Source organism: Panthera onca, chromosome D2, assembly GCF_046562875.1.
Source record: "Panthera onca isolate mPanOnc1 chromosome D2, mPanOnc1 haplotype 2, whole genome shotgun sequence".
Taxonomy (NCBI): domain Eukaryota; kingdom Metazoa; phylum Chordata; class Mammalia; order Carnivora; family Felidae; genus Panthera; species Panthera onca.
The window spans coordinates 22,202,888-22,230,326 of record NC_138349.1 but is presented as its reverse complement, the minus strand read 5'-3'; the positions used below and the strand labels follow the sequence as shown (position 1 = coordinate 22,230,326).

Genomic DNA, 27,439 nt, shown 5'->3' with positions numbered 1-27,439 from the left:
TTTTCAGCTTTCCAGCTCTAACAGGACTTGATCTATGTCTTGTTAACTCTGCCCAATTAGGAAATGAAGAATGGGGTGAAGAGATTACCCCGACACCTGGGAAAGAAAATCCTCCAGCAGGAATCTACAAGTGTTGCCTTTTCCCAATTTCCATTTCTCAACGAGAAACTCCTAAAAACTGGCTGCAAATTAAGGATTACAATAAGGGGTAATTCATTAAATAAATTTTAGTGTTTTCATTCAATATTATGATGCAATCCTTATAATGATAATACTTATAGATAATCGGTAATGGCACAGGAAAAGACAATATAATATTCGGTAAGAGAGCAAAATGTAGGACTACAGAACCACGTGTTGCATAATTTCAACAGTTACACATAAACACATAATCATATATGCAGACACATGATAAAGGTATAGGTATAAAAATATAATTTTACTTTTTTACAAAGAGATGGGCTACAAATGACTTCTATTTTATTCCTTAGATCTTTTCTTCTCTTGGGCTCTTTTTTTCCCTATAAATTTTTATTTCTAAAGGAAAACATAGTACCTTTGCACAGCTATAATACTGAATAGAATGTCTGATTATACTTTATAATCCCAGTCATAAATGTAACTTTTAGGAGTCAGCATTTATGATATTCAGAATTACAGCCTATATTAGGTAACAAGAACTCCTAAGTTGATGATGCTATGTAAGTGACCAGTTTTCCTAATACATACATTATTTCATATATATATATATATATATATATATATATATATATATATATATGAACACATACATGTATACATTTCTTACATATGTATGTATACATAAAGATGTATATATTTACTTCAGCTCCTTTCACCTATTTTTTAAAAACATATCTATGGCATTTTAAAAATTATTTTTAAATTTACATCCAAGTTAGCATATAGTGCAACAATGATTTCAATAGATTCCTTAATGCCCCTTACCCATTTAGCCTATCCCCCCTCCCACAACCCCTCCAGCAACCCTGTTTGTTCTCTATATTTAAGAGTCCTTATGTTTTTGTTCCCTCCCTGTTTTTATATTTTTGCTCCCCTTCCTTTATGTTCATGTTTTGTATCTTAAATTCCTCATATGAGTGAAGTCATATGATATTTGTCTAATTTTGCTTAGCGTCATAGCCTCCAGTTCCATCACGTAGTTGCAAATGGCAAGATTTCATTCTTTTGGATTGCTGAGTAATACTCCTTTGTATATATATACCACATCTTTATCCATTCATCTGTCAATGGATATTTGGGCTCTTTCCATACTTTGGCTATTGTCGATAGCACTGCTATAAACATTGGGGTGCATGTGCCCCTTCAAAACAGCATACCTGTATCCCTTGGATAAATACTCAGTAGTGCTGGGTATTGCAGGGTAGTTCTATTTTTAATTTTTTGAGGAACCTCCATATTGTTTTCCAGAGTGGCCGCACCAGTTTGCATTCCCACCAGCAGTGCAAAAGAGATTCTCTTTCTCCGTATCCTCTAAGGTCTTTTTTTCTTACTGAAATTTGACATACCTCTAGTATTGTTCAGAATAAAAAGAAATAACTCAAGGTGACAGAGGTGCAAATTACTTCCAAGTTAAGTAAAATAACTTAAATCATATTAAGAAGCATGTTTTTCCAATTATGGCTCTGAAATTTGTGCGTTCCCACTCTGTGTGAGGCCATCTGCCATTAGTAACTATTAATAATACTGCTCCCAGGGAACTTCAAGAAAAGTTTTATAGCCAATGACACAAGGACCCCTAAGAAAGTTCAGGAACACCCTGCACCATGCGGTCGATCCAGATCAGAACCCCAAGGCAGGGCAGGCAAAGAAGTTAAAAAGATGACTTAATAACCAATTAAAAAAAATTGTGGTGGTATTTTTTACAGTAGTTTTCAATATAGAGAATACCTTTGGGATAAAATGTATTGTTGAGTCCAGAGAAGAGACGGAGACAGAGACCAGCAGGTAAAAGTTACTGCAGGGTTCATATTTGGGCCCAGCCCAGTCTACGGAAGAACTTTCTAACAATCAAAGCTTCTGAGGAGGGCAGCTCTCCAGCCAGAGCTCAGGCTGATGCTGCAGGATCATTTGCCCAGGATGCCAGTAAGCTGGTGGCTGCCTGCAGCAGACAAACGTGGCGTTGAGTAGCATGTAAGCTCTGGGACCCTGTGCTTTCAGATTCACAAAGTTGAGATTTTATTTGATCAAGCAAACAGGACAGGCACGACTACTCGCATCATCCGGATGAGCAATTTGAAGCTCAGAGACATTTACTGAAGGCCCAAAGTCACACAGCTGGAGTGGCAGAACCACGCACCGTCAGTGCTGGGAGCACCGGCTCGTGCACTCAAATACCAAGGCCGATGTACACAGCCAGGATGCCAATAACTCAAAGATCCAGGGAGACAGACCCTTGAGGGGTAAACAGGAAGGAAAAATGGCGACTTCCCCTCAACCTTTGGCGTCTGTGACTGGATTACACTCCGCAGGGAGCTTTCTCTTGTGTCATCTGACACACAGTTTGCCAGGAAAAAAGAGTCGCAGCTGAAGCCACAGTCCAATCCGAAGTTCTGTTTTCTGAGAGGCACTCTGAACTCCCCCAGAGGGCTCAGGGAGACTCCTCCAGGAGGCAGCCCTACTTGTCTTCACTTGGTCTGAGGTTGGGGGTGGGAGCTGCTGAAACAAGAAGGGGCAGACCATGTGTTTCCAGTTGGATGAAGAAACGCTTGATGCCCCGAGTGAGAACATGAGCCTGCCATAAGGGAAGTAGGAACCTACTGCCTCTGTTTCCAGAAAAAAAGGCTGCTGACAGCTATGAGGCTCCTTAGAAAATTTATGAAGCATTCCTGACCAAAAACAACAACAACAACAACAACAACAACAACAAAAACAAGCCCAGGAGCAGAGGAGAAGACTAGAGAGGAGGGGTGGTCATCTCCATTCTTGGGTTTCTGGCAGTTTGGCCCCAGACTGTAGTTGTTGTTATTGTTTTTTTTTTTTTGCTGCTGTTCTGCCAACAAGAGGAATCAGGGCACAGGTGGTGGAGAGAGAGGAAAACAAAATCAGATAAAATAAATCTGGGAGCACTAGATAGATTTCTTTTTCTTCAGAGAACTTCCATGGCTTTAACACCGTATTAGCTGTGGGCTCAACCTGGGTGGCTCAGTCTGTTAAGAGTCTGACTCTTGGTTTCAGCTCAGGTCACAATGTCACGGTTGCGGAGATCGAGCCCCTTATCAGACTCTGCACTGAGCCTCCTTGGGATTCTCTCTCTCCTTGTCTTTCTGCCCCTGCCCTGCTCACTCTCTCTGTATCTCTCTCTCAAAAGAAATAAACAAACATTAAAAAATATAGTGTACTGAGAATTCTGATTTTCCATGATTGGTGATTTCATTCAAGCGAAGTCTAAGAAGAAATAAAAATCATTCGATTAACATTTATTGAGCATGCAGCATGTGACAGGTACTCTCTAGAACATTTTCCACATGTTGGTTCACATCAGCCTCTTGAAGATCATATGAGATGGCTTTTATTATCATTATGCTTATTTTACAGATGAGGAAACAGACACAAAGAAGGTTCCTCAGCCAGTCCCAGGTTTTAGACTAAATTTACTATTGATTAAATAGTAGAGCAGAGATTCAAACTTGAGCAGTCTCACTCAGAGCCCAAGTTACACCGGACTGCAGGACTGTGCTAACAGCCCAGATGAGGGAATTAAATGCTCAAGAAAGGTTATGTAACTTGCCCAAAGTTACACATGAATGAAATTGACCTTAAAACTCTTGTATTCTAGGATGAGGTCGGACAATTGTCCCCTGGCCTAAAAAGAATATCCTGGACTAGTGCTCACAAATCACAACCATTAGCATTTCGTGAAGCTTCTTGAACAAAATGTCTTAGGAAAAATTGATGTAGATGATGAGCCAAACATTTACTGGACATCTACAGTGAGTCAGGCCCTCACTGCATCAGCCATTGTCCTAAATTATGGATCGCTCTCAATCAACTTGGGAAACGGTATTTTTATGTCCTTACTCATGGAAAGTAAGCACGATATTTGAGGTCACAGACCCAGTTAACAGTAGAGAAAGATGAATCAGCTCTCCTGAATCAGCCCAGGTCCCTCCACTTCACATTTCAATTTACCTCTTGCAATGGAAAAGAGAGTTCTTGAAACACAATTTCTAAAGCATTTAAACGTGAGTCTTAACACTTTGACCTTAACAGAGGCTGATAAAATTTTTTGAAATGTCCTAGCCTTTAAAAATTAATTAAATGGAGCTCATAAATGGGATAAGCCTGACTCTACAATAATGAGATGTTTTACTCTCCCTCATATAATTTTACTGATGCTTGCCATCACTTTTCATGAAAACAATGTCCTTCTTCTCAAGGAAGCAAGTTGGTTTCTCTAAGGTATGGTTTCCATGTTACCTTCTCATAGACACTGAGGAACCCAAAATCCAGAGACTAAGTAAAATTGGTGGAGGCAAGCCTTTTCAAAAGGAATAGAACAGATTCATTTTTTTAATCAAAATGAGCCTCTGGAGATAGATAGATAGATAGATAGATAGATAAGATAGATAATAGGAAGGAAGGAAGGAAGGAAGGAAGGAAGGAAGGAAGGAAGGAAGGAAAAAAGAAAGAAAAATACGGATCACACAAGTAGCTGTTGCTATGGTAGGATCGAACTCAGCCAGTCCTTGGCACTTAAGGAATTACCAATGTCACAGGGATAGTTTCAGTAAAGCTCTGAAGTCAGTCAGCAGCACAAGGAATTCTGTGATGTCAAGACAGTGTAAAACAGCAGTCTGTTTTCAGAAGAATTGGACTTGACCGGAAGCCACCTACTCATGCTAGAATGGCAAGAGATTCACTGGCAGACACCTGGATATTCAGAGATGCCGAGCCTTGGGGTGACCTCGCCATACAGACTGAGATAGAAAATAAGACCTTGTGGGATTCTGTTAAAAGTTCATCAGTGAGAGAAAGTCCCCGCTTTACCTAAATAGCCCTGATACTTTTTGTTGACTATTACTATTAACGGAAGCTCCTCAATTCAATCAAAAGGCATGCTTTCTACAAAGACAGTTTAGCTTATTTCTTAGGTTTTTCCACCAGTCACATTTATAACCTCCAGTGGGAATGGAGCATTAAAGGTCATTACGGTGAGGCACCGGCCAAATCACTGACGATCAATCAGGCACACATTCTCTATGTTCCTTATACACCACTTTGCACCCTCTCAGTCTCCCACATCGAGACCCAATCCTCATCTTCAGTTCTCTCCTGAGATGCTTAAATAAAGGAGAACTTTGAGAAAGCAAGATGTGAGAGAAGAAAATCAGCAATGAAGGGGCAGCCTTCATTTCTCATTCACTTACTAATTCATTGCAGATTGAATAAATGAACCTCTCATTGTAAGATTCCAGGACACTTGTCAGTTTAAGGGACTAATAGTCTATGGGGGTGGGACAAAAGATTTTGAAGGGTCTCTTTATTAACTTTCTAACATAAAAAGTTCTCTTGGCTGTAGAATTAGCATGTGCATCTTACAGACTTTTATGAGAATTGAGACATTAGGATATTTCAAGAAAGGGTGGAAAAGCACACAAATGATTCCATTAGTAGTAGGCTCAGTATATAACTGGCTGAGCAGTTGTAGCTAGAGCTCAGGTTATTCGCCAATTCTCTTGACAGAACTTATTTAAGGATTACCGCAGCCTGATTCACGTATTTTCCTTGATCATTTGAACTAATCATGTACACCTCATTCAGGAAGCTTCAGAGAGATGGTCAGATGATACAAGGAATCAAGAGTGGCAGCTCATCTCTGTGCCACCATGAAGAGTTGATGAGTTTAAAATGAACCACTGTGGGGTCACTAAATTTGGGGATTGCTTTGCTCATGACAATACTGGTTGAGTCTCTGACCTACACCTTAATTTTGTCCAGAAAGCACTTGTAGGAAAACACTTGTGATTTGTATTTGATGTCCAAGATGGACTTTATAGATAAACCACATGTTTATTCAGCACACAAGACTCAATCAAGCAACAGAAAATCCCCCATATCAAAAGCCTCTGTATGGTCACCACTGATTCAAAATATTGCAGTGAGGACAGAAGCCAGAGGAGACTGACTCTTGTGAACAAGTTAAACAAGCTGAAGTCATGAATGCACATGAACATATGTAAACACACACACACACACACACACACACACACACACACACACACACACAGTTGCCCTCAGTGGTATTGGGGCTTCACCTGCCTTGCAAGGTACAAATACAGTCAGAGTATAGCAGACTAGAGCAGCCTTTCTACCGCCTTACAGGCAACCCCAAATCCAGCACCCCTAATTCGTCCCCTATCACAACACATATTGCCATTGGCCACACAACTGCCATACATGGAAATATGTGCATTACCTGCCTTGAGTTTTCCTTTCCCCACCTTCCTTCCTATATCCCCCGTGGTTACTGGTTATAAATCCTAAAATCTGTATCAAATTTTTCCACTTTATCCTACGTCCATCCATCTTTATAAGTAACCTGCTAATTCTGGCCACCATAACTTCCTACCTAAATTAGCCTTCTGACTATTCGCCTTGCCTCTATTCTAAGAGATTTGTATGTCCAGTTTGCTCCACAAGACTTTTGCTGAATTCTGAGGATGCACAGGAACACAAAGAGGCAAACCTGCAGTCTTGCTGTAGTTAGAAAACAATCCACCACAGGTGCCTGGATGGCTCAGTCATTTAAGCTTCTGACTTAGACTCATGTCATGATCTCGTGGTCAGTGAGTCAGAGCCCCATGTCGGGCTCTGTGTTGATAGCTCAGAGCCTGGATTCTGTGGCTCCCTCTCTCTCTGTTCCTTTCCTACTCATGCTCTTTCTCTCTCTCTCAAAAATAAAACAACACTAAAATAGAAAAAAAAAAAAAGAAAGAAAAGGAAAGGAAAGAAAGGAAAAAAGCAACCCACCAGGAGGAGGAGGCAGAGGCCCACTGCAGGGAACTCATGAAGGCCTTAGGAGGCATGGTGAATTGATACCGAGAATCTAAATCATATTTCACCTGGGAGCACATTCCAATATTGGTAAAACCTAGAGTCTGAGAACCAGTCTGGACTGTTGGCAGAAAGCTACAGTTCCATAGTTGATAGATAGACTAGCAGCCACTTCTGCTTTTTTACACTGCTGGAGTGACAAGGTTGGGGGTTTGGTGGACACCAAACCATAACCATTTTCCACCAAAAAAGGAAAGAAAAAAAGGAAGAAAAGGAGGGAAGGAAGGAAAGAAGGAAGGAAGGAAGGAAGGAAGGAAGGAAGGAAGGAAGGAAAGGAAAGGAAAGAAGACAAGAGAAGAGTATCGCTTGGAGAGAAGATCAAAGTTATGGGGCGCCTGGATGGCTCAATGGGTTGGGCGTCTGACTTCGGCTCAGGTCATGATCTCACAGTTTGTGGGTTTGAGCCCTGCACTGGGCTCTGTGCTGACAGCTCAGAACCTGGAGCCTGCTTCAGATTCTGTGTCTCCCTCTCTCTCTGCCCCTCCCCCACTCACACTCTGTCTCTCAAAAATAAATAAATGTAAAAAAAATTTTAAAAAAAGATCAAAGCTAAGATGAACATCTGTGAAAAAAAAAATAAAATTTAATTTTTAACTGTTTTCTGGGGGTGAAGAAACCAGAGACACCAGGATTTCAGTAGAAAGCCATGGAGAATCACACCATGGCAGCAGGGGCTAGCCAAGAGAGACTGAATCTTACCAACGCTAAAACCCAGACAAAACCAGATCAGTCCCTGATAAGACTAATGTGGTCTGCTCCCCATCCTATGATCCTAACAGAAGAAAAGGGAAACTTCTCTTTTGGAAACAATCATTTGTATTCTCTGAATTATTTTCTATGTTGTTTAGCATATAATAGACGATTGTTAAACATGTGAAGATGGCCAATACAAAGACCTATGATGAAGCCATATAATTAAAATAATATGACATTAACATAAGGAAAAACCAACTAATGGATCAGAATGGAGACACCAGAAAGACACTGATAAATATAAGTCAACACATTTATGGCAAAGATCACTCAATAAAGAAAAAGGGAAACTGATCTTACCAATAAGTAATCCTATGTCAACTGCATGGCCACGGAGAAAAGTCATGGGTATATGTATCTTTACTTTTATGTTATATCACACACAAAAATCTATTCAAGATGCATTATACATCGAAATGTGGAAGATAAAGTATTAGTTTATAAGAAAATATATGAAAACATTTTTGATGACTTTGATGTAGTCTGGTTTTCTTAAACCAGTCCCTCAAGAGTTCTGAGCAGCAGTAACTATACAGGAATAAATTACAGTCAAGAGGCTCTATACATTAAAAGGCACCCCTAGGATCGTGAAAAGTCAAATCACATATAGGAAAATATATGTATGTATGACAAATGACTCAGCCAGATTTGATATACAACAACAAATATAACAAAAAACAAAAACTTCCAAAAATCAATAAGAAAAAGACAGGAAACAGAATAAAATACAAAAGATTTGAATAAATAATTTGCAAAAAAGAGATATGGACATCCAAATGAACAACAAACTTTAGTAGTAATCATGGAAACACTAAAATCAGTATGTAATCATATTCCATAATCAAAAGATAAAATGAAAAAATGGAAAATATCAAGTGTTGGTATATGTGTAGTAACCAAAACTCTTATTTACTACTGAAGAGAGTATAAATTGGTAGAATTACTTTGTAAAAATATTTAGTAGTATCTACTAAAGCTGGGCACAACTGCCTTCAGCATTGGATATGGGTCCTCATGTTGACCAAATGACAAAGAAGAGAAGATTTATGGAAGGATAACTCATACTAATCTCAAATTATATAACTTCAAATAATTCACAAACAAATACAATATGAAAGAAACTCAAAAACATAATATTGAAAAAAGATGGGTATAAAAAAAGGATGTAGAATTAGATTCCATTTATACAAACTTTATATGAGGTTTAAAGCAAGTAAAATTAACTTATGCTATTTAAAGTCAAAACAGGTTATCCTAAGGGAAGGAACTGACTACTGACTACGGTGGGGCGGCTACGAGTCAAGCCTCTGGGGAGCTGCTAACGTTCTTTTCTTGACTAGAATGCTGGCTCCACAGGTGTGTTCATTTATGAAAATCCTACAAGCAGCACAGTAACAATATGGACACTTTTCAATGTATACTTAAAAAAATTCTTTGGTGGAAAGAAGAGATGGATAGGAGTCATTGGAGAAAAAAATAATTTTTACAAAGTCTGGTAAGAGTTAACTGTCTTCTTTGGGAGCAGCTCTGGGAAAGCTGGTAAGGTTAAAAATCAAGAGATAAGAGTACCTAACTTAGGTACTCTTACATTTATATGTATTTAACAGGTTGGCTGTTGATCATAATGATGTCATTCCCTGTTTCGAATACCATCATATTTCCCAGTGTAACAATAGTGCACTAAGAGAAAATGATAATGGACTTGTCATAATGGATCCCAACAGTGCATTGTTCAGGACACATGCCAAGAAAATGACAAATCATCCATTCCCATCTTGTATAAAAGGAGCAACATAACAAATATCACAACTCCCTCACAACATGCTAGTGAAATTCTACCGTGAATTGATGAGAGAGCAAATGTTTAAGATTCAAGGCAAGTCTGTTTGGGAAGTCAGATTCTTTGGTCTAGTCAGAGACGTGATGCTCAAAAGGAAAAAGGAAATCAAACATGGCATTTAAAGACTGAGTCCCAAATGGCATGGACATAGAGGAGACTAAAAAGGAAGAATGACTCATCACATCCTGTTAAATGCACTAAGAACCACAAGGTGGACTTAGGTCTCATAAAAGGGAGGGAAAAATGGCTCTAGATATCCTTTCCTCTCCCAACAGTCCCTAGCTTGGCAAATCCCTAATCTTGTTTAAAGGCTAACTCAAATATCAATTCCTTATACCATCACTCCTTCCCTCTCCCACAGACGATAGTTGACTTCTCACCCATTTTTGTTCTCCCAGGACTTTGCACAATCTTCATTATACTTATTATGCACTTATCACTCTATAAATTGCATTTTTTGTGTCTGCATAGCTGTCTACTTCCTCTACTATGTAATTATGTAACCTCGGGGGCAAAGGCTACATCTTAACAATAGCACAATCACTTAAGATGTTTTAATAGTTTTATTACAAAAGGAATACATACACATGGGGAAAAATCAAAACAGCACAGACAAATATAAAAGGAATGGATAAACAATTCCTCTCCATGATCTAGGCCCGTAGTCAGAAAACTTTTCTTGCAAAGGGCCATATTGGAAGTATTTTAGGTGTTGCAGTGACATACAGTCACTGTCCTGGCTACTCAAATCTGCCGGTGCATCAAAAAACAGCTAAAGATGATATGCAAAAACAAATGAATGTGGTTGTGTTCCAATCAAACTTTACTTTGGAAAACAGGCAGCAAACCAAATTTGTTCCAGGGGACATAGGCTGCCTGCCCCTGTAGTGAGCAATGGTCTCATGTCCCAAATTAACAACTGTTAAAAATTTCTTATAAAATGTGTTGTTAGTTGAGTGTACCCTTCATGCAGTCCTGCTAAACAAAATGCACCTTTTAAAGACAGCAAAAATACACAGTGATTGACCTGTGCTAGTTTCTTCAAAGAGAAAAAAAAATACTAAGTCACTTTGTTTTTTGCCATAAAGAACAAGCGTATGTGGTTAGGTAAGCTACCAACTACCTTTGTTGAGCACCTACAGAGTCAAAAAAGAAAACAAATACATCCAAGACTTCGGGGCCCCCACATCTCCTCAAATGTACAGTTTTCACCAGGAATGAAATTACTAATTCTAACTGTATGCCCAGATGTGCCTATAAAATTAACCCTCTGGACATCTAAATTACAGCATAAGCTCTAACACAGTCTAGGCTTTCGTGGGCTGCCAGAATCTAACCACTAGGGTGAATACTGTTTCAAAAGTAAAACCCATTCCAAGACAAAGGAAAAAAAAATCGAAATACCTTTCTCTTTGTAAAGTCAGAAGTCACATGCACACACCTTCAAAAGGGGACTGTGGTGGCTACCGGTTACCCTGTGCCCCACAATCTGGCATATGTGTTGGGACTTTTAGTAGTAAGACATGGTACCTACGAAAAGAAAACTAGAACTTATACCAACACTTAAAAAAAAAAAAACAAACAAACTCATGAGTAGGAAAAGTTCTAGTCAATGTAAGATCAAGTTCTACTCTGGAACTTGTCAAAACACTGATGAACTACAAGTTCTACATGGTCACTGGATTTCCTCAGTTTCTCACTCTGCCTCTGATTCTCTCTTTGGTTCTCTTGGTCTCCATGCTTCTGACATAGCCTCTTTGCCCCGCTCCCGTTCCCTCTCCCTCCCTTCTGCTCCTCCCTCTCTCTCACTTTGGTTCTATCATAGTCTTTTGGTCTTTCTCTTTCTCTACCTCAGCCCCTCTCTACCTTCTCTTTCTCTCTCCCTTTGTCTGAGGTTGCCTTTGATCTAAACAATTCAATCAGCCACGTTCTTTTCCACAGCCATGTGACACCTTCTAATGACTCACATTCATGGGTAAGGAGTTTCAGGTAGAATATGAATGCCTGACTCACAATGTATACATATGGTTAACGGTGTGCAGTGTAAGTGTGTATATGTATTTGAATATGTACGTGTAGGTAAACACGTAGATGAATATCAAGATCAAGGGAATGTCTGAGATTTAAATTGAGATACATTTTTTCTTTGTTGGGATTACAGGTCACCAGAATGTCTAGTGTATTGTATACAGTCTTGGTGCAAGTAACTCTCTTTTCTAATTAAAGAAACTGATGAGGAAAGGCCCAGAATGTCTGCTATCACACAATCAAGAAGAAAAAACACAAAGTGACCTTACCACCTCTTTCATCAAAACTATCTACGAACACTAGTTATTGGAGAGAGATTTTCTGGGGTCAAATTTAGGTTCCTTGAATGGAGCATAATGAAGCTTATAAGGTTCATAATCTTTTCTGTTAAGTTTAAAATATTTTGGGGGGTGCCTGGGTGACTCAGTTGGTTAAACGTCTGACTCCTGATTTTGGCCTAGGTCATGATCACACAGTTTGTGAGTCAGTCTCCTGTTAGGCTCCACACTGATAGCACAGAGCCTTCTAGGAATTCTCTCTCCTGCTCTCTCTGCCCCTACCCCACTCATGCTTTCTCTCTCTGTCTCAAAATAAATAAACTTAAAAAAATTAATTAAAAAAATAAAATATTTTAAGTAACAGAAATAGCATATATTCATAGAAGAAACACCAAAACCCCCACAATTTAAATGATAGTTAAAAAGCCATAATCAATGATAATATTTTAGTCCTATTTTTCCAAATTTTTCTACATTTTATTTCTTTTACAAAAATAGAATTGTATTCAACAAAGTATACTGAGCCTCTATTATGTACCAGATGCCCTGTTATATATTTAAGATATATACACAACAGGCAAAGATTTCTACCTTCATGGAACTTAAAATCCTACTATTTTAAAATTTTATGCTTTTAACTTTTGCTTTGCTGTGTAAATTTGCTAAGACATTAAATACAGGTCTACAATACATTTAATGGCTGTATAATATTTTATTACATTCATGCACAAGGTCATGGGTATTCTTGCTTTTGAGGACCAAGAAAAGTCCAAAAAAAAAAAAAAACAAAATCCAAAATCACCCAGCAAGAATTTAGCAAGCATTTGCTCTCAGTGAATAGGTATAAATGCTGTGAGGGATACATAGAAAAAAGAACAAAAACACTTTTTAAAGATAAGAAAGGGGAGACACATGGGTGGTTCAGTCAACTAAGTGGATGACACTTGATTTGGGGTTAGGTTATGATCTCATGGCTGTGAGCTCGAGCCCCATGTCAAGCTCCACACTAGGTATGGAGCCTGCTTAAGATCCCCTCTCTCTCTCTCTCTCTCTTTCTCTCTCTTCCTCCCTCCCTCCCTCCCTCTGTCTCTCCCTTGCTGGCATGCATGTGGGCACTCTTTCTCTCTAAAAAAAAAAAAAAAAAAAAAAAAAAAGAGAGAGATGACCTCAGTGCTCTAAGATGTGAAAATGGACAAAGGAGACAGCATAATTACAGATGAGAGATAATATATATTACATATCTGCTAAGTGGACATTGTGGACATTAGATATACTATGATGAGTGTTATTAATTGAATGACAGTAACAACAATAAATAATAATAATAATAATAATAATAATAGATCTAATGTTTATTACTATGTGCCAGGTACTGTGTTAAGGGCTATATGTTCACCAACCCATTTACAACTGTAACAACCCTTTAAGAGGGGTTAAGAAGAGCCCTTTAAGAAGAATATTTTTACATATGAGGAAATAGAGGCATAGAGTAAGTTATTTTCATGAAGTCACAGAGCTAATAAATGATAAAGCGGTATTTCAAACCCAAGAAGCCTTTTCCAAAGTCTTTGCTACTGATCAATATGTTATAGTGAAAAGAGTACACCGTATTTTAGCCTTAGAACACAAGTCTTGTTTATGTGGATAACCAAGAAAGATGGTACCAAGATGGTCCCACTACAAAATGGGAATGTTAACTACAAAATTACAAAACTACAAAATGAAGTATTTGTTTCAACAGTAGAAAAACTGCTTCCCAGGGAAAAATATCGTCTTTCCTCTTTCTGACACCTTATGTGTACATTATCATCTGTCCACCAGCCTGTTTCAGAGGGTCTTACCCCACTGTATTCAGATTCCTTTGAGAAGTTATTGAAAGCTGTGGACCTCAATTCTTTCCAGAAACAAAAAAAAGTACACACAATGTGTAGGCAAGCTCAGAAAGTTCATGGAAGCCTACAGAAGAATCCTCTAGGGAAATGTTTTTCAAACTTTAGTGTTAATAAGAATCATTTGGAGGTTATTAAAACATAAATATCCTTGCTCACTCCCCTACACCCATCAACAGAATGAACACTAATTCTACAGGCAAAATTTACTTAAAACACCACAGATTATTTAAATGTGGGGCCTGAGGACCATCCCTGAATGTAGTTTTGGTTGCCAGTTGGAGAACCCAAGGTTGCCCAGTTCAATATCCCTCCACCTACCCAGCAACATGAAGGGCAGGACGAGTACCGAGTAGAGCAGCGTTTCCAAACCAGAGTGACAAAAGTGCCTTGATTCTAATCTAGAGAGTGTGGGAAGTGAAGAGTTAAACAGAAGACCTTTGACCTTTCAAACAGGCAAGCCCTGGGTCAGATGACCCATGAGTTTGGGTTCCCGTGTCCTCTCTCATCGTAATTAGGGAAGATGCCTAGAACCATCAAGCCTTCAGCTATTGGGAAGCCTTCAGCTATTGGGCACAGCATGACTGGCCAATTACCTGATGACACGTCTCAGTAGCCTCATGTTGAAGTGAGTGTCCATGTTGCCCATGATGTCTCTCTAGGGTCAGCAGCCAGCAGGAAGAATCAAATGCCATCTTCCACGTATTCATTCTTCCTGGAGAGCAAGCTGGAGATGGTATGTTGGTGTCGCTACATGTGGCATGCATAGGAATGGGTGGACATCATGAAAAGAAGAAAAAGAGGTCAACAACCTGAGAACAGACTAATGTGGAAAGGAACACAAGTAGATTTTTCTCTTCATGCCAAGGGTCCTCCTTACCATCACTTGAACTGACTCATGAATTCCCTAAGAAACTTCAAAATGAACCCATAAAAAAGGGCAGTGTGACAGAGGAAAGAACTCTGGAGTCAAAGTCAGAACAAAACTCGAATCCCTGGTTTACCACCTTTCAGCTAGGTAATTTGTGGCAGCTTTCTCTTGAAGACCCAGCAGGGACTGGACTTGGGTCCTCTCAACTCTGACCCTGAAATTCAGCATTTGTTGGTAGCTGAAACCCTATGCCTCCTGAGAAGCATACTTTGTAGAAATATGGAAGAAGGATGCTTACCACAGAAGGAACTCAACCAGGAAGACTGGTGAAGACTGAACCAAACCAGTCTGTGCCAAGGTGGACCCCAGTGCTGACCTGACCTTTCACCAACTTTCTTCCTCATTATAACACTAAAAAATCACACCCAAACGTGGAGATTTAACAAGATTTAACAAGACATGCAGTGCATGATGAAGCATGTCCTGCCCACTGCACCTGTATGCCAACCTCCTGTATCTCTCCCCACTCTACATGCTTGGATGTCAATTCTTTCCCACCAGCCTCTAGCAACTTTCCTTAGCCTCTGCTCTGAGAGCCAGCCTGAAGGATCCTCTCCTTTGTTCTGTCACCCTTGTGCCTGAGCACAAGCCCCAATAAAAGCCTTGCCTGGAACTCCCATTTATTCTGTACTAACACTACAAGGAGTTCGGTAGTTCTGTAGTAACTCCCAAGGAGCCCAGTCAGTAACACTCTGAGCCTCACTTTCCACAATGGTAGAACGGGGATAATACCTATTTCACAGGGTTGTTGTAAGGGTTAAATTAAATAACAGTGATGTTCTGCAATGTGCTCAAAAGACATGGTGACTTTTACTACCATTGTTAAAAGTCAGTTTCTGTTATGTCATGTAAACAGCGTATCTGGGTGGAACAGAGTTGCTCTCATGTTCAACAAACTCCCCCTTGGCCTTGTCTCCAACAGCCAGCCTCAATCAGATACAAGAAAAGCCAAAGAAGCCATTGATGTCTGATGTACAATTGTCAGCATAAAAAGCATAAAAAATAACACTTGTATCATCAGGCAATTGCACCTGACTTGAAGTAAATCTTATTGGCACCTTGTCTGGTCACTTTCTAAAGGCTAATGATGACCCCTCAATCACTCTCAACCACCTAACTTGCTCTAAAGCCCAGCACATATCACTTTTATCTGTTCTCCTGGACTCCAGGAACCCTGTGCCCACTGGTGGTCCCCAATGGGCAGGAATGCAGGCTTCAGGCAAAACATAGCTCACTCCTTAACCTATGGCAAAAAAGCCTGAGCAAGCCCAGGTATCCATGGAATTCTGTGTCCTACATTCTAGCCCCTCTTCTTCCAACACCTGGCATGTAAATCTCTCTGCTCAACCAGCCATCCCTTAGCTTCATTTCCCACAACGTGTAGGCAATAATACCTGTCCTTCTCATCTCTGAGGACTATGATGATAATAAACTGAAGTATATGACAAAATTCTTCCAGAGCGAAGCATTTTGAACAGTAAAAAGGCACATTACTGATATAAGGTAGTATAAACATACTCAGTAGATCTCAGCAGAAACAGAGACATGACAGCTTTGATGTACATGTAAAAGTACAGGTAGGATTTCCTACAAGAGTATTCAGGTCCTCTTATTCCCACCCGGATTTTAGAGTAAGCCCTATTCTTTCAGTATAACCTCATGTAGTAAGATTTCACCTTTGTTTCTTGCCAAGCTTCAACTATTGCCTCTGTAGGGGCCAACAGCCAGCTGCTCCCAAATGTGCTACATTGACATATTGATTATTTTAACTAAAAGTTATCTGAGAGACAACCAGGGTTAAAAGTGCACTCTGATTGCCACCACCCCCGCCCCAACACCTGCATTTGTCTCCAGAAAGCAAGAAATCTCCAATGTGAATGGGAGGTAAAGACAATCTCTATCACCAGAGATAGGAAATTTGAGCCAAGGAGGTTTGAAACACAACCCTTGTTACTTTTTTACTATTTTACCATCCCAGTCCAAATTCTGTTTAGAATTCTTTACTAACTGCAGCTCCCATAGTTACATTTCTTTTCCTGTTACTTCCTCACAGATTTATTGTCACTTTGTTGAGAAAGTATAAAAACTGTCTGCCCCAGTCATTTCTTGAAGTCTCAATATCATTACTGTGCCTCTGTGTGCACTGTGTTATTTTTTTTTTATCCTGTTAATCCGCCTCATGTCAATTTAATTCCTAAACCAATTGGAAGCACGTTGGAGGAAAGAAGGAAACTTCTTCTTCTACACACGCACCTGATCTGAGTGGAGTGTGCACTCTGCAGTGGCCATCATCTTCCAAGGAGTCTGGTCCCTCCTCACTGGCCACAGCTCTTCCAGGCCATCACCTCCGGCCATCGCAGGGATGACATGTGGCCAGTTTGCCTTTGGAGACACACGTGCATTCTTCATACTTTTGAGAGGTATGGGACAATAGTCAACATACACAGAGAGGAAAGTCATGGAATTTGTATATACATTTAAAGACATAAAGCAAAGTGGCAGTTGGGTAGCCTGGCTCAGGATGTCTCTGACAGAGTTTACTAAATACGACAGTCTCTGTTTTGAAAACTGTATTTGAGGAAAAAGTCAGGATAAAAAAAAAAGCAATGATATTCAAGATGAGATGTAAATGTGCAAATAAGGGCAATCGTATCTCCAAGGGACGGCATGGGTTTGTTTCTGTTTTTATTTTTGCTTTGGGGGAGACCGATTTTCAATTTCTCATTAGGCATGCAATATACCCATATTCATTCAAAACTGGTATTGTAGATTAAGGAATTTTAATCTGTCCTCTCCACATTTGCTCTTCAGTTCTTTTGCCTATCCCGAGCTATGGCTCTCTCACAACTCCCGTTTTAAAGTTCTCACTACTACTCATGATCCAGTTTAAGTATCACCCTTGTCACAAGCCATCATAACCACCCCAGCCAGAAGGCCCCCGTCTCACCTTTACTTCCCTAGCAGTCCTGCCATCAGATGACCTGCTTCTTCTACAGTCTCGTATAAAGGTTCATGACTTTCTACACCATCTCACACACACTTCTTTATCGGTATCCTGAACATACCAGGTGCTCAGCAAATACCTGTAGAATGAAAAGTTAATAAGACTATTTGCATAATGTTGTTAGTGTTGTCCCTGGCCCATAGTATTCCTTACATGTTAGCCATTACTGATACAAATAAGAAAACATTCTAAGTACTTTTGTGCCTAATTCTACGGTTTTGTGTCCAATTCTATTCTATTCTATTCATATATTTTTTTAAGATAAAGATGTGAATCATCCCCAGGGTCAATTTTTTAAAAAAAGCTTTTATTTAAATTCCAGTTAGTTCACAGACAGTGTAATGTTAGTTTCAGGTATACAATATAGTGATTCATCACTTCCATACAATACCTGGTGCTCAGCCTTAATCCCCATCACCCATTTAACACATCCTCCAACCCACCTCCCCTATAGTCAATATTTAATGATATAGAAGGTACAAGCAAATTCCAAAAAGAAGCTTAATTCCTATTCTCAGATTATGCGTTTTGTAGCTAAAGAGTGCATGCTTGCCAACACAAAAGTGATATAAAACAAACTAGTATGTCTTTATGTCTTACTAGGAAAACTGTACCTGATTTAAACAGTGGGTTTCAAATTTTAGGAATTTCTGTACACATATATGTATGTGAATAAAAGGGAGATAGGTATTTCCTATCATGTGAAATAGAAGGTTTGCTCACTGTCAAGGACACAGATCAATGTATCATCCTTGTTTCCCCAAAACTTTACTCACAAGTACAAAGAGCTCAATACCCTCAAATGGAAGACACTAAAACATTGCCTCTGACCTGGGTGGAGCTCCAGAGAAAAAGCTGACTATGTGTCATCAGAAAGCAGAAAGCACATAGTCTAGATTCCTAGAAAGGAGATTCAAACCGGTCCATCTGCCTCCATATCTTATACTTTCTTCCTCTACAGCGTCTTGCTTTCCATGTCACAATGCACTAGCCTTCATAATTAGGGCCAGAGCCTGATCAGAAAAGAAAAACTATAACTTTGTTAAAGAAAGTCAATTCTACTAAAATTTAAAATGTCAACTGAAAAAAAAAAAAAAAAACCTTATACAAATGATCACCAAACCTGGTTTTCACAGCCAATGTCCAGCTAAAATCAGATTTCTTGTTGATTCAGAAATGAATGAACTAAGACTAGAACTCAAAATTTTCCTATGAACTTGTGCTCAGTGAATCACTCAAGTGTTGACTTTTAAGGCTCTCTGAAGACGAAGAAAGGGGCGCCTGGGTGGTTTAGTCTGTTGAGTGTTCGCCTCTTGGTTTCGGCTCAGGTCATGATCTCAGGGTTTGTTGGTTTGAGCCCCATGTCAGCCTGTTTGGGATTCTCTTACTTCCCTTTATCTCTGCCCCACCTCTCCTTGCTTGGTTTGTCTCTCAAAATAAATTAAAAAAATAAACTTTAAAGATGAAGAGGACAGTATGAGAACAATGTAATCACTACTGGAACTAAGGAATGAAATTTGCCAGGTATGTATTAAAAGCATTCCTTTTTCTCAAGATGGAGCATCCATAACCAGGATGTGCCTCTTCCTGAACTCCTCTGAAGTTAATTCATGACGCATAATTTTACAAACAGATCTTAACAGCCTCGGATTTTTATGGCCTACATTAAAATCCACAAGGCAGGCATTAATTTGGGAGTCAGATCAAAAAAGTTTCCAAATTGTGCTCTGTCCCTGACACTCACGTAAGAGCCTGAACACGTGACTTATTCTTTCTGAACCATGGTTTCCTAGTTGCTGTAACATAAGTGATCATTTAAGCCTCACAAAATTTGTGAATTTTTTTTTAAATGACGAATATAATGCATTTTCAAACAAAATACTGTCCTGGTTTAATTGCCAAGGCTGTGTTGATACATGTCAGGTCTAAAAACTGCTGAAGGAGAAGACATACATGTCAAAAAACCAGATGGTCATGCAATTTGATAAATGCAACATTAATATCATCATAATGGCATAAGTTATGTATGCAGAGGACTGTCTGAGCAAAGTTGCCAGTGAGAAAGAGATGGGGGTAAGAAACTGAAACATACACTTATATTCAGCATAAAAATGTGAGGAAAAGATATTAACGCTTACCACATACTTACCAAGAATTTCATCGGGATTAATGAACTAGTACTAGTTAGCATTTTGAAACTCGGTGGAACAAAGAATAATACACACAACACACCCCACCAGGCAGTGAACAGAATCATATAAAGTTAGATCATGTATAAAATAAGTTGTGTAGAAGCAATACGTTCCTGCTCCTGACAAATGATCTGTTCGGCATCTTGCATGCTACACTATTCCCTCATTTGGTCCAAATCTTGCCATGGTTCTCATCAAAAAAGTCTTGCCTGTATGCCAAAGCTGCAAATGTCAATACCTGAATTTAAATAATGGCTCAAAATCTTGAAAATTCCTCTGAACTCACTCTCTCAGTCCCTCTCTCTCTGTCTCATACGTGCACACACACACAGACACACACATATACATAATAAAGAAAGGACTGATCACGTGCAAGGCAAAAGGTACATCCTCAAATGGCTGTCCCAAGAGCATCAGCAAAATGCACAGAAAGTAGACAGGAAGAAGAGGAAAAGGAGGTAAGAAAACCATTCCGAATTTTTGGAAAGTTATGTGGGCAGTCTATAATCAGCATACCTTTGATTCAGGTGTTAGTATAACCATTAGTCTTTCTACGGCTTTTAGCTAAAGATCGGAAAGAGACAGATCCAGAGGATGTGTGACACCTATGCCCCACTTCTTTCTGGGGGGAGGAAATCAAAGTGGCAAATCATGACCTTCTGATTTTGTTTTCATATTTGGGGTTGATGAACTGTTGTTCCCTTTAATGATCTGAGAGAAAGAAAAGTGTTGGAAGTAGCAGCGACACACGTGTTTAGGACTTGACAACAACAATGCCCTTTCATGTGCCTCAAGATGTGTCATTCTGTCGATTAATCCTGATTGGCACTGACCTTGATTTACAGATGAGAAATCGAAAGTCAGATTTATGTCAATTTGCCCAAGGTACGTGACAAATAAATAGGGCTAGAATTCAAATCTCCCCTCTGTTTTTCATTTCACCAAGTTGCCTCCATTTGAGACGTTACTTCTGATTCTACGCACTCCAATTCACAAAAATAGTAAGTTTATCTTCCCCAAGATGCTGAAACAGATATATCTGGCTAGATGAAACTGATTATTACCTCTGCTCCTGAGGACAGAGAGAGAGAGAGAGAGAGTGAGAGAGCGAGCGCGAAGGTATGGGGTGTGTGGGGGGTTAAGATTAAGAAACGACAGACTTCAATCAAGAGAAAGCTCACAAGTTAGCAGACTTTGAGTGCTCAAACATTGACAGCCACCATACCTATTACTACAATAAGTAACCTTAGTAGACTTCCTTCCTGCACATAACCCATCCAAGATTTGAAAAACATTGTCCCTATATGACTTGTAATCATCTGCATCTGACCATGCTTGCAACACACACACACACACACACACACACACACACACACACACACAGGCAATACATCTTAGTAAGTCCTTAAATACACAAGTATCTGGTTTGCCAAAGATGCATTTTCCCCTCTCTCATTCTGTTTGAAATCTTTCAGGACGAGGTAAGGGATAATTTGCAGCTTGGATAACAATATGTATTTCTAGACCAAAGTTCTTTACTTCGTATTGGATGTGTTTGAAACTTCCCCTTTACAGCCAGAAATTCTGAGTTAACTACTTGAAGAAGGAAGAAAGTTTTTAAAATTTCAAATTTAAGCAGAATGAATAATTTTAGTGGTAATGATAATAAGGATGTGCGATTGTTAAAGGCAGGGAGAGCAAAGGTCTCCAGGAGCTCCATGGAAATTATCTCTGCTGCAACTGTTGAAGTAAACGTGTATATGAACAACATATGAACCAGAACCTGTGTCCTCAAGGCTAGACACTAGGGTATTCTGGATGCTCTCAGGACAGGGCTATGAAATACTAAATGTTGTTACTGTGATGTGCATCAATACATTTAAAAAAAAAATGTTTAACGTTTATTTTTTGGAAGAGAAGAGGGTGTGAGCCAGGGAGGGGCAGAGAGAGAGAGAGAATCCCATGCAGGGAGAATCCCAGCAGGCTCCATGCTGCCAGCACAGAACCCAATGTGGGGCTTGAACTCATGAACCATGAGATCATAATCTGAGCGGAAATCAAGAGTGGGACGCTTAACCAACTGAGGCCCCTGCATCAGTACATTCTAAACCCATGTCCCACAGAATTCCTAATGAACAGAAAAATCTGTTCGATACTTGTAAGATTCAGAAAAATCTTACAATACTCGAAACTTCCATTTCAGAAGCTCGCAATGTGCCTAACTAAAGTACCAAGTCTCTGGGAAGGCTTCTGGCAATTATTCTACAAATGAAAACACAGTAGGAGGTGCTAACCAGGATAATCTGTGCATATTTCAAGGAGCAATCTCTCTGTTTCCTGATTAAATCCACCACTCACTTATGTTTATTTTTGGTGTGCCCTTGTTCCTAATGTTCTCAATGTCTGCTTGATGGTAGCCTAGAAAACTTTCACACACTTTGTTAATGGTCTTCAATCTTAAACACCAAAGCTGTTGTTTTCTCTGCCCACGAATTTCCAGGTTCACTTTAAATCGACAGCTCTGACACTGAGGAGTGGCAGATTTCTTCCCCAAATTCTAAAACGTCCTCTGACATGGCCAAAAGTCACTGGCTTTCATCCCAAGCCCACCACACATACTGTCCCCAGTGTCAGCCTCCTGTGATCTATGGATCCCTTCACCTCATAAAGAAGGGTCAATCCTTTATGTATGCTCCTCACCAAAGGAGGGCACACAGTGGGGGAGGACAGGGGGCTGCTGTCACTGGTGTACTGATGTTTCTAGGACTGGAGCACACTGGAAAACAATCAACCATTCTCCAGCTGCAAAAGCCCCAGCTCTAAACATACACACACACACACACACACACACACACACACACGCGCGCGCGCGCGCGCGCGCGCTCTTAGAAGGTCGTGCAGACTCTCTCTGTAACTTACATCTATCTCCTGAATGCCCAGAGGGAGGGACTGCACCAAAGGACAAAGCCTGTCACTGCAGTTCTCCACTCTCAATTCCCTTACCAATAATTCATCTTGGACTTACTGGACCCATGAGTAAGTTTGCAGCAAGTACAAGGGAAATCCTTCCTGAGAATGTCAGACTGCCCTAAAAGTTAACCCTCTCACCCCCACATCCCAGGTACTTAATAACAAATCCACTCTTTGTCTGGGCTTCAGACCATGGTGACAGAGTGTAGGATTTACCTGCTAACTCAGAAGTTTCTTGCAGGGTTAGGGCTTGGAGAAGATCGAGGGCCCGGGGGAATGGAAACATTTTGGAGGTGATACAGCTCCTGGCAGGAGTCCGGCAGTGGTTTCTTTCTGCACAGTTCCCAAGTCAGAAGCCTAATAGGCCCCTCCCCACCCGACGCACCAATACACTTTAGCGCTTACCCCCCTCACCCCTCACCTCTCCGATCGCGCCTCGCCGCCACTTCGGGACTAAAGACGCGGTGGTGGTCACCCAGGTGGAGTGGCCTTTATGTGCGGACACCCGGTCACCGCCAACGTGCGGATCGTCAGCTCAGCTCCTCCAGCCCCGCAGCCCGTAGCTCTCGGTTACTCTAGCAGAAGAGTTCCAGGGTCCCGCTGAGCAAAGTCCCCCGGGGCTTTCTCGGCAGCTGGACTCCGGCTCCCCGCGCAAAGCCAGCCACTCTCCAGGAGGGGAGGGAGTGGCCGCAGCCCGGCCTCGCGGCTTTGGGCGAGGGCGTCTCCCGGGCGGGGCCCTGGGACCAAGGGACACCTCCGGTGCTGCCGCCGCAGGAGCCCTGGGCGCCGAGGACCCACAGCCCCGCGCCGGCGAGGAGCGCGCTCCCTGGGCGGGGGAGCCGCCGCCGGCGCCCACTTTCCCCGTCGCGGGAGCGGAGAGCAGCGGAGAGCGGGCCGGAGCGGAGGCGGCGGCGCAGGGCCCTCCGCCGGCCGGCCGTGGGGGGCGGGCGCTCAGGAACCCCAACTGCGTCCGAGTTGGGCCGCGGAGGGGGCGGGCGGAGGCGGCGCCGGGCGGGGCTCTCCGCTGGCCGGCCGGGGGGCGGGTCGGGCGCTCAGGACCCGGACTGCGTCCGAGTTGGGCCGAGGAGGGGGCGGGCGGGGGCGGAGGCGGCGTCGCGCGTTGAATCCCGCGCGCCACGTGGGCGGGAGCCCGAGTCTGGCGACCCCGGCAGGCGCGGTTCCTGAGTGGCGGGGACTCCAAGTCCGCGCCCTGCTCTCCCCACGGCTGGGAGCGGGCTGGGAGCGCCTGGGACCCTCCCCTCCTGCTCTCCGCCTCTCCCTTTGTTCCCCTTGTGTCCTCTCCTCCTGGAGTCCAGATTTCCTCTGCAGCCAGGACTCTTGCCAGCGTCTTCGGCTGGAGAGGGATTGAGGGATTCCTTGTCTTTCCCTTTAGTCTCTGTCAGTTGGAACCTTGATCTAACCCAGAGCACAGGCAATGTATCTTGGCCTGGGACGGTCGCCAGAGGGACAGTAGAGGGAATGGTGTGCGGTTGTATGTGTGACGATAGATAGATATTCCATCATCTATCTCTCCAATGGTGGTATGTGTATCTAGAGGTTTCTCCATCACTCGCCATGCTTTGCTCCCTTTTCGTGATCTTCTATAGCATTCATTCTAAACCCAGTCTTTTTGCATAACTCATTTGAAAGAGCACTTTGCTACTAGCCATGTTCTAAATGTTTTGTGAACATACCCTTCCACCTTCTTTAGGACAAGATAAAGTCCTGGGTGAAACAAAAAAGGAGCTCAGACTGTGGGCGTGGGACCATTTTGGCTTTTGCAAACTATTACAGTCCCGTGGCTTAGCACAAAATCCAAGATTTAATAGGAAATCAGGAATATACTAGAGACATGTATTGATTGCACCTGTTACAATAGTTGAGTAGGTTCACCGGTTCCTTGTATCAGTCTTTACCCTTCTAGTAAGAGACAAGCCTTCTGAAATCTTGGGATAAATTTTCATACAATTTGCAGCCTTATATTTGTTTATAAATCTGCCACTAATTTGCTGTGAGATCTCAGGAGTCATCAGCTTGGTTGCTTAAACTTGAAAATGAAAGGGTTGCAAATGGAGAACATTCCACAAAATAAAGGACCAATAGAATTAAAAATGTCATCATCCGGAAGGACAAAGAAATTGAAGAACTTCCCCCAGTTAAAGGAAATTTAGGAGACAAGAAAACAAATGGCACGATCCTGGATTAGTTCCTAGACCAGGAAAAGGACATTAGTGAATCAACTGGCAAAATTTGAATCAGGTCTACAAATCACTTGACAGTATTAAATCACATTTAATTTCCCAGTTTTGAAATTGTACTATGGTTGTATGTTTTTTATTTGTGGAAGCTGAATAAAAAGTATACAATAATTTTACTTTTGCCACTTTTTGTAGTCTGGTACTATTTTCAAATGAAAGTGGAAAAAATGGTCTTAAAAAATATGACGAAATGATTAGATTAAATGACCTTTAAAACCTTTTGGAGACCAGAATTCTTCCACTGTGGGAGTATAATATAATAGCTTCCAAACCAGCTCTCATGCTGCTGCTGTTATAAAGTTCAAATGGAGATTTTAGGGAGGAAAAAATGACTTCGGAAATTGCAAAGTATTTTTTAAATTCTAAAACTTTTCAAATTGACAGTTTATTTTTAGAAGGGTGAAATGCCTTCAGATTCCTGCACAGCCTTCACAAAAGTAATAACACTCCTGTATGCACATGTAAGCACCTAATATTCAAAAAGTAAGTGTCAGAAAGGTAATAGCCACAAAAATAAAATAGTAAAAACATCTTTTAAATATGTACTTTGTTTCCTTTGCGGTAACTTCATTGAAAAATATGGTGGGACCACTTTAAAGAAAACAGGGGAACCATTACTTAATAATCAAACCTTTTTTTTTTTTTTTACTTCTGTAAGATGTGTTTTTGGAAGAATCTTTTTTTTTTAATGTTTATTTATTTTTGAGAGAGAAAGAGCATACGTGGGGGAGGGGCAGAGAGAGAGCAAGACCCTGAATCCAAAGCAGGCTCCAGGTTCTGAGCTGTCAGCACAGAGCCCCAGCTGGAGGTGGAACCCATAAACCAGGAGGACATCATGACCTGAACCAAAGTCAGATGCTTAATCCACTAAGCCACCCAGGTGTCCCTGGAAGAATCTTCAGATTTACTCTTTAGATTAATCTAATATGAGCAAATGTAAACAAAACAGCCATCTCAGCCATTAAATTTCAGTGTTTCTATGAACAAGAAAGTGTCATAAATTGTAGATTAGTTCAATCATTACAGGAACCTAGAATATTCTTCCAAAAAATACCCATACTACTCATGAGTAAGAGCTTATCCTTGGAAAACAGACCTGTGCCCTGCTAATAAAGCAACATGCCTGTGGTCCTTCCACCTCCCTGAGCCACAAGTACTATTTGTGAAAACCCAGAAAACCTGTTTCTCTCTTTTCTCACAATGGTTTTAGAAATTCGCAGATGCATTTGTTTAGTGTCCTTTCTAAAAGCCTTCCTACCTCCTCTCTAGGCATGATAAATGTGTGAAAATTATTTCACAGCTGGGAAACAAGATTGCAAGTAGGTCCCTATACAAATATGGAACTTTGTTTTACCCATAAAGCAAATGAAAAAAGAAAGAGAATAAATACATTGGAAAGATAAGAACTAATGTTGATTTTGAAACAATGTTTTTAATATTCTAGTCAGAGATTATTGATTATCTGCCTAGCATAAAAGCAAAAATGGATATCCAGACTGAAATAGTTCCCAGAGAAAATTGGTAAAGATACACATGCTTTGTTTTGTTTTGGTTTGGGTTTTCCTCCATATAAATGTTACTTTCCCCAACCTCCCAAATACACTTTCTAGGACAATTCACTTATAGATGTGGTCCAAAAATTCATTTATGGAAATTTACTGAAGATGGGCATTTTTTGATGTATATTTAAAAATTTTAACTGTATTTTGCAGAGCTGTTGTGGATTTACCGAAGAATTACAAGGATATTCAAAGAGTGGGATCTTAAGGTGGGCATTCCTCGGTGAGAGTGGCAGGAAGAGGCGACCTGGGACCGTCGCCCACCTTGTATCAAGTGAACACGCAGTAACTCGATGTGGAGTTTCACTCATAAAGAAGCCGGTCATTGTCCCTACCTCCAAGACCAGATCAGTGGGTCAGATATTTTGCCCACAGGGCGAGGCAGCCCAGAGAACAGAGCTCTAATCTCATCTCTGATCCCCAAGAAATTGATTGCAATTGCAATGAAGTACAGAGAAGTTCAAGCCTAAGAGCGCTCTGAAAAGCAGTAAAAATCACGGTGAAAGGCACTTGGGAGGAGACCTATAGATTCATTGGTGACAAAGGCTACCGGGGAGTTGTCCTCATTTTGGTGGAGACAAATGAGGACAGTGCCAGCTGGGAAGAACTCTCTTGAGTCAAGTATCAGTCACAGACTTCAGG

General features: G+C 40.9%; 1 protein-coding gene across 1 annotated transcript; it reads right to left on the bottom strand.

The window, feature by feature from the left end:
- Positions 1–2,048: 2,048 nt before the first annotated feature.
- On the bottom strand, positions 2,049–27,123 carry LOC144613136 (uncharacterized). Its single transcript, XM_078434101.2, has 6 exons — positions 26,968–27,123; positions 23,402–24,334; positions 17,762–17,897; positions 17,068–17,224; positions 14,480–14,695; positions 2,049–3,426 (listed from the first exon to the last, which is right to left on the bottom strand). Exons 1-2 carry the CDS (start codon positions 27,121–27,123, stop codon positions 23,516–23,518), a joined length of 975 nt encoding a protein of 324 aa, XP_078290227.1. The 3' UTR covers positions 2,049–3,426; positions 14,480–14,695; positions 17,068–17,224; positions 17,762–17,897; positions 23,402–23,515.
- Positions 27,124–27,439: the final 316 nt, after the last annotated feature.

Excerpts from the sequence above, each read along its gene's own strand:
- LOC144613136 (XM_078434101.2), bottom strand. The coding sequence starts at position 27,123 with ATGACCGGCTTCTTTATGAGTGAAACTCCACATCGAGTTACTGCGTGT. Across the intron at positions 24,335-26,967 it reads AATATCCTTGTAATTCTTCG|CCGAAGACGCTGGCAAGAGT; the intron begins GTAAATCCACAA and ends ATCCCTCTCCAG.